At 47.2% G+C, this 12,196-nt stretch overlaps 1 protein-coding gene across 1 annotated transcript in view; it reads right to left on the bottom strand.

Annotated features, from left to right (window-relative positions):
- LOC140374764 (hydroperoxide isomerase ALOXE3) overlaps positions 1–6,931 on the bottom strand; it is a 33,769-nt gene extending 26,838 nt beyond the window's left edge. The window contains exons 1-3 of the mRNA XM_072461764.1: positions 6,738–6,931; positions 6,299–6,527; positions 5,541–5,622 (exon numbers count right to left, since the gene is read on the bottom strand). Of these exons, the coding sequence (XP_072317865.1) occupies positions 5,541–5,622; positions 6,299–6,527; positions 6,738–6,881 (455 nt within the window). The 5' untranslated portion in view covers positions 6,882–6,931. The remainder of the gene's footprint in view (positions 1–5,540; positions 5,623–6,298; positions 6,528–6,737) is intronic.
- Positions 6,932–12,196: the final 5,265 nt, after the last annotated feature.

Below are 12,196 nucleotides of genomic sequence, written 5' to 3'. Positions count from 1 at the left end.
CACTGATGACGTCACACTGATGACATGACACTGATGACATGACACTGATGACATCACACTGATGACATCACACTGACGACGTCACACTGACGACGTCACACTGATGACATGACACTGATGACATCACACTGATGACATCACACTGATGACATCACACTGACGACGTCACACTGATGGCATGACACTGATGACATGACAATGATGACGTCACACTGACGACATGACACTGATGACATCACACTGATGACATCACACTGACGACATCACACTGATGACGTCACACTGACGACGTCACACTGACGACATCACACTGATGACATCACACTGATGGCATGACACTGATGACGTCACACTGATGACATCACACTGATGACATGACAATGATGACATGACACTGATGACATCACACTGATGACATGACACTGATGACGTCACACTGATGACATCACACTGATGACGTCACACTGATGACATCTCACTGATGACATGACACTGATGACATCACACTGACGACATCACACTGTTGACATCACACTGATAACGTCACACTGATGACGTCACACTGATGACTTCACACTGATTACGTCACACTGATGACGTCACACTGATGACATCACACTGATGACATCACACTGACGACATCACACTGATGACATCACACTGACGACATCACACTGATGACATCACACTGACGACATCACACTGATGACATCACACAGATCACATCACACTGATGACATCACACTGATGACCTCACACTGTTGACATCACACTGATGACCTCACACTGACGACATCACACTGATGACATCACACAGATGACATCACACTGATGACATCACACTGACGACGTCACACTGGCGACATCACACTGATGACATCACACTGACGACATCACACTGATGACATCACACTGATGACATGACACTGATGACATCACACTGATGACATCACACTGATGACATCACACTGATGACATCACACTGATGACATCACACTGATGGCATGACACTGATGACATGACAATGATGACGTCACACTGACGACATCACACTGACGACATCACACTGATGACATCACACTGACGACATGACACTGACGACATCACACTGATGACATGACACTGACGACATCACACTGACGACATCACACTGACGACATCACACTGATGACATGACACTGACGACATCACACTGACGACATCACACTGATGACGTCACACTGACGACGTCACACTGACGACATCACACTGATGACATCACACTGATGGCATGACACTGATGACATCACACTGACGACATCACACTGACGACATCACACTGATGACATCACACTGATGACATGACACTGATGACATCACACTGACGACATCACACTGACGACATCACACTGACGACATCACACTGACGACATCACACTGACGACATCACACTGACGACATCACACTGACGACATCACACTGACGACATCACACTGACGACATCACACTGACGACATCACACTGATGACGTCACACTGATGACATGACACTGATGACATCACACTGACGACATCACACTGACGACATCACACTGATGACATGACACTGATGACATCACACTGACGACATCACACTGACGACATCACACTGACGACATCACACTGACGACATCACACTGACGACATCACACTGACGACGTCACACTGATGACATCACACTGACGACATCACACTGACGACATCACACTGATGACATCACACTGACGACATCACACTGACGACATGACACTGATGACATCACACTGATGACATCACACTGACGACGTCACACTGACGACATGACACTGATGACATCACACTGATGACGTCACACTGATGACATGACACTGATGACATCACACTGACGACATCACACTGATGACATCACACTGACGACGTCACACTGACGACATGACACTGATAACGTCACACTGATGACGTCACACTGATGACGTCACACTGATGACGTCACACTGATGACATCACACTGATGACATCACACTGACGACATCACACTGATGACATCACACTGACGACATCACACTGATGACATCACACTGACGACATCACACTGATGACATCACACTGACGACGTCACACTGACGACATCACACTGACGACATCACACTGATGACATCACACTGATGACGTCACACTGATGAAATGACACTGATGACATCACACTGATGACATCACACTGATGACATCACACTGACATCACACTGACGACGTCACACTGATGACGTCACACTGACGACGTCACACTGACGATGTCACACTGATGACATGACACTGATGACATGACACTGATGACATCACACTGATGATATCACACTGATGACATCACACTGATGACATGACACTGATGACATGACAATGATGACATCACACTGATGACGTCACACTGATGACATCACACTGACGACATGACACTGATGACATCACACTGATGACATCACACTGACGACATCACACTGATGACGTCACACTGACGACGTCACACTGATGACGTCACACTGACGACATGACACTGATGACATCACACTGATGACGTCACACTGACGACATCACACTGACGACATCACACTGACGACATCACACTGACGACGTCACACTGATGACATCACACTGACGACATCACACTGACGACATCACACTGATGACATCACACTGACGACATCACACTGACGACATGACACTGACGACATCACACTGACGACATCACACTGATGACATCACACTGACGACATCACACTGATGACATCACACTGATGACATCACACTGACGACATGACACTGATAACGTCACACTGATGACATCACACTGGCGACATCACACTGACGACATCACACTGACGACATCACACTGATGACATCACACTGGCGACATCACACTGACGACATCACACTGACGACATCACACTGACGACATGACACTGATGACATCACACTGATGACATCACACTGACGACATGACACTGATGACATCACACTGACGACATCACACTGATGACATCACACTGACGACATCACACTGATGACATCACACTGGCGACATCACACTGACGACATCACACTGACGACATGACACTGATGACATCACACTGATGACATCACACTGACGACATCACACTGATGACATCACACTGACGACATCACACTGATGACATCACACTGACGACATGACACTGATGACATCACACTGATGACATCACACTGACGACGTCACACTGACGACATGACACTGATGACATCACACTGATGACGTCACACTGATGACATGACACTGATGACATCACACTGACGACATCACACTGATGACATCACACTGACGACGTCACACTGACGACATGACACTGATAACGTCACACTGATGACGTCACACTGATGACGTCACACTGATGACGTCACACTGATGACATCACACTGATGACATCACACTGACGACATCACACTGATGACATCACACTGACGACATCACACTGATGACATCACACTGACGACATCACACTGATGACATCACACTGACGACGTCACACTGACGACATCACACTGACGACATCACACTGATGACATCACACTGATGACGTCACACTGATGAAATGACACTGATGACATCACACTGATGACATCACACTGATGACATCACACTGACATCACACTGACGACGTCACACTGATGACGTCACACTGACGACGTCACACTGACGATGTCACACTGATGACATGACACTGATGACATGACACTGATGACATCACACTGATGATATCACACTGATGACATCACACTGATGACATGACACTGATGACATGACAATGATGACATCACACTGATGACGTCACACTGATGACATCACACTGACGACATGACACTGATGACATCACACTGATGACATCACACTGACGACATCACACTGATGACGTCACACTGACGACGTCACACTGACGACATGACACTGATGACATCACACTGATGACGTCACACTGACGACATCACACTGACGACATCACACTGACGACATCACACTGACGACGTCACACTGATGACATCACACTGACGACATCACACTGACGACATCACACTGATGACATCACACTGACGACATCACACTGACGACATGACACTGACGACATCACACTGACGACATCACACTGATGACATCACACTGACGACATCACACTGATGACATCACACTGATGACATCACACTGACGACATGACACTGATAACGTCACACTGATGACATCACACTGGCGACATCACACTGACGACATCACACTGACGACATCACACTGATGACATCACACTGGCGACATCACACTGACGACATCACACTGACGACATCACACTGACGACATGACACTGATGACATCACACTGATGACATCACACTGACGACATGACACTGATGACATCACACTGACGACATCACACTGATGACATCACACTGACGACATCACACTGATGACATCACACTGGCGACATCACACTGACGACATCACACTGACGACATGACACTGATGACATCACACTGATGACATCACACTGACGACATCACACTGATGACATCACACTGACGACATCACACTGATGACATCACACTGACGACATCACACTGATGACATCACATTACCACAGGTGCCCTCCCATCGAGTCAGAATGAGACGGACTTTCAATGACAGAGAACGTTTGAACCGTTTCAGGCCATTTCAATGAAGACAATATAGTAAAGCTAACAGCTAGCATGACTAGCATGACTAGCATGACGGACTCAAATAGGGAAATGACAACCTCAACACAAAGTTAGCAAAGCGCCTTTGCAACACAGAGCTAGCGTAGCGCGTTAACAACAGCTGTTTCCTGTTTATGGCACCACGGCAAGAGCCACAATCTGATGTTTCCAGGTCATAATGCGTCTGACATTAGCATTAGCATTAGCATGACATAAAGAGAGGTTCAAATGCGACGCCCCTCACACACACTAGCTTTAGCCACGCCCCTCACACACACTAGCTTTAGCCACGCCCCTCACACACACTAGCTTTAGCCACGCCCCTCACACACACTAGCTTTAGCCACGCCCCTCACACACACTAGCTTTAGCCACGCCCCTCACACACACTAGCTTTAGCCACGCCCCTCACACACACTAGCTTTAGCCACGCCCCTCACACACACTAGCTTTAGCCACACCCCTCACACACACTAGCTTTAGCCACGCCCCTCAACCACACTAGCTTTAGCCACGCCCCTCACACACACTAGCTTTAGCCACACCCCTCACACACACAAGTTTTAGCCACGCCCCTCACACACACTAGCTTTAGCCACGCCCCTCAGCCACACTAGCTCTAGCCACGCCCCTCACACACACTAGCTTTAGCCATGCCCCTCACACACTAGCTTTAGCCACGCCCCTCACACACACTCGCTTTAGCCACGCCCCTCACACACACTCGCTTTAGCCACGCCCCTCACACACAGGCTGCAGCGCCGCACACGTCCTGCAGGAGGCAGAGTTGTACCTGAATCTCTTCTGTTTGAGCTGAATCTCTCTGAGTCGATGCTGCTTTAGTTTCTCCTCCGTTTCCTCGCTCAGAAGAAGCACTGAGAACACAACAAACCAGATATAAACCAGGACTAAACCAGGTCTAAACCAGGACTAAACCAGGTCTAAACCAGGTCTAAACCAGGTCTAAACCAGGTCTAAACCAGGACTAAACCAGGACTAAACCAGGTCTAAACCAGGACTAAACCAGGACTAAACCAGGTCTAAACCAGGTCTAAACCAGGTCTAAACCAGGTCTAAACCAGGACTAAACCAGGACTAAACCAGGTCTAAACCAGGTCTAAACCAGGACTAAACCAGGACTAAACCAGGACTAAACCAGGTCTAAACCAGGTCTAAACCAGGACTAAACAAGGACTTAACCCGGGTCTAAACCGGGTCTAAACCGGGTCTAAACCGGGACTAAACCGGGTCTAAACCGGGACTAAACCAGGTCTAAACCAGGTCTAAACCAGGACTAAACCAGGTCTAAACCAGGACTAAACCAGGACTAAACCAGGACTAAACCGGGTCTAAACCAGGTCTAAACCAGGACTAAACAAGGACTAAACAAGGACTTAACCCGAGTCTAAACCGGGTCTAAACCGGGTCTAAACCGGGACTAAACCGGGACTAAACCGGGTCCAAACCAGGTCTAAACCAGATCTAAACCAGGACTAAACCAGGTCTAAACCAGGTCTAAACCAGGTCTAAACCAGGACATAAAGCTCTCACTCTGTTCTAAGCGAATCTCCACGTCTCCGTCGCTGCTGCGGATCCACCTGTGACAGAAGAACACCTGTGGCCCCGCCCCGTCAGGTAGCTCCTCCCCCTCCTGCAGTCTAAGCTCCACCCTGTCGCAGTGCCAGTCCAGATCTGGGAATCCGTCCTGAGGTTCCAATCTGAGGCGGATCAGAAGAACCGAACCAAGAGGAGAAACCACAGGAACCGCCACGGAACACGACTGTGGCAGAACGACCAATCAGAGAAAGGCAAGAGAGGGCAAGGACCAATCAGAGAGAGGCAGGAGAGGGCGGGGACCAATCAGAGAGAGGCAGGAGAGGGCGGGGACCAATCAGAGAGAGAAAGGAGAGGGCGGGGACCAATTAAGAGAGAGAGAGAAGGGAACAACAGCCAATCAGAAATCAGAGAGAGAGAAGGAAAAAAGTCTCACGTTTCCCGGGAGCAAGCGCTGGTTGCCGTGGGTGACACAGATGGGCGGAGTCTCTCCCTCTGAGCCAATCAGAGACAGCCACAGATGACTGAAGGAGCCACAGGTGAGACCAGGGGAGGTCCAGACCGAGACCTGGTACAACATGGTCTGAACCAGGACTGAACCAGGTCTAAACCTTAAACCAGGTCTAGACCAGGACCAGGACCAGGATGAGGACCAGGACAAGGAGCAGGACCAGGACCAGGACCAGGATGAGGACCAGGACCAGGATGAGGACCAGGATGAGGACCAGGACCAGGACCAGGATGAGGACCAGGACAAGGAGCAGGACCAGGACCAGGACCAGGATGAGGACCAGGACCAGGACCAGGACCAGGATGAGGACCAGGACCAGGATGAGGACCAGGATGAGGACCAGGACCAGGATGAGGACCAGGACCAGGACCAGGATGAGGACCAGGACCAGGATGAGGACCAGGATGAGGACCAGGACCAGGACCAGGACCAGGATGAGGATGAGGACCAGGTCTAGAGCAGGACCAGGACGAAGATGAGGACCAGGACCAGGACCTGAGGAAGACAAAAGGGAAGGGATGAAGGATGAAGGGATGAAGGGTGAAGGATGAAGGGATGAAGGATGAAGGATGAAGGATGAAGGGATGAAGGGATGAAGGGATGAAGGGATGAAGGGATGAAGGGATGAAGGGATGAAGGGATTTCCCGCAATTAAAAACAACACAACAACAACAACAAATATAGCCGCAAGCGGCAACGATCGGCCGCCGCCACACCGCCGCCACGCCGCAAGAGGAGGGGGCGTGGCTAACGCGCCCCAATTGTCCTTTTATTACGCCTACTGCTGAATCTGTGACGCTGTCACATCTTCTCCCCTTTGTTTTACATCAAAAAGCAATTTTATTTTGAATTATTGGCAAAATGTGCGGCTCTGCCGCACAGAGACTGTGACTTTTTGAATAAAAATGTGGATAACTTTTACCCCTGAAGATGAGTCTCACCAAATTTCAGGTTAATAGGGCTAGCGCCCTAAGAGGAGTTCGTGAAAGTATAAAGTGTAAAGATGTTCTGGCGATTTCCCCATTGGAATAACAGGTTTCGGTCATCGTTACGGCAACGACGTAACAATTATGACATGAGTCATTGACTTTTTTAATGGGGCCAAAATTGAGTTTTGTGTCAAATTTCATAAAATTTCGCAAAACTAAACATTTAACCTCCATATAAAATCTGTAGGGGGCGCTGTGGCTCCAAATTAATTTATTTCACTTCAAGTAGGTTTAGGGCAAAGAGTTTAACAACTGATTCTAATTTGACGCAATTCTGACTTTATCTGCGCAAACGACAGAAATGTTAAATTTGGGAGATTTCTGAAATTCTTGCTACAGTTTGTGGCTTCGCCGCTCAGAGACCGTGACAGGGTCAATGTCATTTGAATAACTTTTGATGTCCCACTCCTCAGGAGCATTTTCACCAAATTTCAGCTTTTTAGGGCCAACGCCCTGGGAGGAGTTCATAAAAGTACGACGTTTGGAAAAACTCCCAAGTCAAGTTTAGCCATTTTTGAAGCAATATGGCCGACATTTGGTTGGGCGGACGGCGTTGCCGAAGTAATATTTTTTACTTCTCTTGTCACCATCTACCTCTGCGCCAAATTTCATGATTCTACCATCAGATTTTTTTTGGGTCATTTCCCATCTCTCAATGCATTTTTGGTACATTTGAGGGCGCTGACGCGCCAATTTTTTTTTATTTTAGAAAAGGGAAATAGCCAGAATGTAGAGAGGCACGATTTTAGAGGTGTGCAAATTTTTGTGACTTTTCGTCAATGTTCACTGGGTGAAAAATAGGGGGGTTGGTCCCGGGAAGAAAGAAAGAATAATATTCCGATGCGAAAACAATGTTTCCCATTTTTCAAATATCATAAACTATACATTTTCGGAAAGCGCTCGCGCTTTCCTACCTCATGGTGTGGGTCCCTGGTCACTGACGGGTACTTTCGATAATTTTGAATGGGCTCCGCCCACTTTGTGTTTTTGGCCCTCTATACAGTAATAATGTTACATTTTTGCATTACATGTTTATATGAACGGAACATGCAAGAGATGGGGAACGTATTCATGAGCTACTTAGCGCAAATGAGTGCTTTATATGGGGATGACGACCGTGTTTAGTGCGCACTTTTGTTCCATTTTCCTACAACTAATTAGTATGCACGGGGCGTGCGTGAGTGGAGGAGTGCGTTAGTGAGTGTTTGGAAGTGGGCGAGCGCTTCGCGCTCGATTTCGTGCGCACTACGTGCGCACTTTCGCAGCCGGCCTTACGAGAATAATAGGCCTCTCGCAGCTTGTGGCGCTCGGGCCTAATAACGGGAATGAGAGAGTGAGACTTTTGTAGCTGTGTTTTTCCTGACGGAGCAGGATTTGAATGAAGCTGTTTGACAGTCAAATGAGACAAACAGACGCTCTTCTTTTTAAAGGGCACTTCCTGTTCTGCCCACACACTTCCTGTTTCCTGCGCGGTCAGAAGTCGTGTTCAGGAGATGACAGACCTCCGCAGATCCGATCGGTCCAAAGGGCTCAAGCAGTTATCATAATTATAATTCAAAGATGATCTAGTTAGTGGTTTGTTCTTTTTTCACTGAGGCTAAAGCAATGAACACTCACCTACCCCCTGTCCCCGCCCCCTGTCTCTTTCTCTTTTAGGCTCATGTGTAAAAGTCTTTTAACTCTGAACGTTTGTCCAGTGAAACGTCTGGATTCTTTATGTCTGAGATCGGTTTTCTCTGTCTCACATTTACCTGTGACACAGGGAGGGCATCTGACACACACAGGGTTTATCAGATTATCTACAGCAGGGGTTCTCAAACTGTGGTTCCTTTGCCGGATTTAATGAGTTGATCTATATTCTGTACTCCTTTGGTTTAGTCCTGGTTTAGACCTGGTTTAGTCCTGGTTTAGACCTGGTTTAGTCCTGGTTTAGTCCTGGTTTAGTCCTGGTTTAGACCTGGTTTAGTCCTGGTTTAGTCCTGGTTTAGTCCTGGTTTAGTCCTGGTTTAGTCCTGGTTTAGTCCTGGTTTAGTCCTGGTGTATAGAATGTGTTCTTACCTCGGGTGGAGTCTTGTGTGATGGATGGTAAAACAGGTAAACTCACCTGTGCCGCTCTGGCCCCGCCCACTTCCCTCTGGTTATTTAAATTTTAACTTTCAAATGAATGAAAGAACGAGCCGTTCATGAGCCTCAGGGACAAATCCAACTCAACTTTTGAATATTGAACAAAACAATAAATAAAGACGGCACATATAGAGTATAACTAAATTCACTAAACTCACATCTATGCTGGACCATGAGTGTCACCCCCTGCAGGACACTCTGTCCCCTGCAGGACACTCTGTCCCCTGCAGGACACTCTGTCCACTCTGCAGGACACTCTGTCCACTCTGCAGGACACTCTGTCCACTCTGCAGGACACTCTGTCCCCTGCAGGACACTCTGTCCCCTGCAGGACACTGTCCACTCTGGAGAGATCCACCCTCTGTGTGAAGGAGACGTTTCACAGTCTTTCCTTCTGCTGCTGTCACACTCTTCAACAAACACTGTCACACCCATGTGCAATACTGTCACACCCATGTGCAATACTGTCATACACATGTGCAATACTGTCATACCCATGTGCAATACTGACATAGACATGTGCAATACTGACATACCCATGTGCAATACTGTCATACCCATGTGCAATACTGTCATACCCATATGCAATACTGTCATACCCATGTGCAATACTGTCATACCCATGTACAATACTGTCATACCCATGTGCAATACTGTCATACCCATGTGCAATACTGTCATACCCATGTGCAATACTGTCATACCCATGTACAATACTGTCATACCCATGTGCAATACTGTCATACCCATGTGCAATACTGACATACACATGTGCAATACTAACATACACATGTGCAATACTGTCATACACATGTGCAATACCGACATACACATGTGCAATACTGTCATACCCATGTGCAATACTGTCATACCCATGTGCAATACTGTCATACCCATGTACAATACTGTCATACCCATGTGCAATACTGTCATACCCATGTGCAATACTGTCATACCCATGTGCAATACTGTCATACCCATGTACAATACTGTCATACCCATGTGCAATACTGTCATACCCATGTGCAATACTGACATACACATGTGCAATACTAACATACACATGTGCAATACTGTCATACACATGTGCAATACCGACATACACATGTGCAATACCGACATACACATGTGCAATACTGACATACACATGTGCAATACCGACATACACATGTGCAATACCGACATACCCATGTGCAATACTGTCATACCCATGTACAATACTGATGTAAATAGAGTGTTTATTTTACCATTATTATTATTAGGCCCGAGCGCCACAAGCTGCGAGAGGCCTATTATTCTCGTAAGGCCGTGCGAAGCACGGCTGCGAAAGTGCGCACGTAGTGCGCACGAAATCGAGCGCGAAGCGCTCGCCCACTTCCAAACACTCACTAACGCACTCCTCCACTCACGCACGCCCCGTGCATACTAATTAGTAGTAGGAAAATGGAACATTACTGTTGTAAACGGGCGAAGCCCGTGCAAAAGTGCGCACTAAACACGGTCGTCATCCCCATATAAAGCACTCATTTGCGCTAAGTAGCTCATGAATACGTTCCCCATCTCTTGCATGTTCCGTTCATATAAACATGTAATGCAAAAATGTAACATTATTACTGTATAGAGGGCCAAAAACACAAAGTGGGCGGAGCCCATTCAAAATTATCGAAAGTACCCGTCAGTGACCAGGGACCCACACCATGAGGTAGGAAAGCGCGAGCGCTTTCCGAAAATGTATAGTTTATGATATTTGAAAAATGGGAAACATTGTTTTCGCATCGGAATATTATTCTTTCTTTCTTCTCGGGACCAACCCCCCTATTTTTCACCCAGTGAACATTGACGAAAAGTCACAAAAATTCACACACCTCTAAAAATCGTGCCTCTCTACATTCTGGCTATCTCCCTTTTCTAAAATTTAAAAAATTGGCGTGTCAGCGCCCTCAAATGTACCAAAAATGCATTAAGATAGAAAATGACCCAAAAAAAATATGATCGTAGAATCATGAAATTTGGCGCAGAGGTAGATGGCGACAAGAGAAGTAAAAAATATTATTACGGCAACGCCGTCCGCCCAACCAAATGTCGGCCATATTGCTTCAAAAATGGCTAAACTTGACTTGGGAGTTTTTCCAAACGTCGTACTTTTACGAACTCCTCCCAGGGCGTTGGCCCTAAAAAGCTGAAATTTGGTGAAAATGCTACTGAGGAGTGGGACATCAAAAGTTATTCAAATGACATTGACCCTGTCACGGTCTCTGTGCGGCGAAGCCA

This window comes from Eucyclogobius newberryi, unplaced genomic scaffold (genome assembly GCF_026437365.1).
Source record: "Eucyclogobius newberryi isolate DKJ021-1_F unplaced genomic scaffold, fEucNew1.0.hap1 SCAF_31, whole genome shotgun sequence".
NCBI classification, from domain to species: Eukaryota; Metazoa; Chordata; class Actinopteri; order Gobiiformes; family Gobiidae; genus Eucyclogobius; species Eucyclogobius newberryi.
This window is presented reverse-complemented; position numbering and strand designations above follow the sequence as displayed.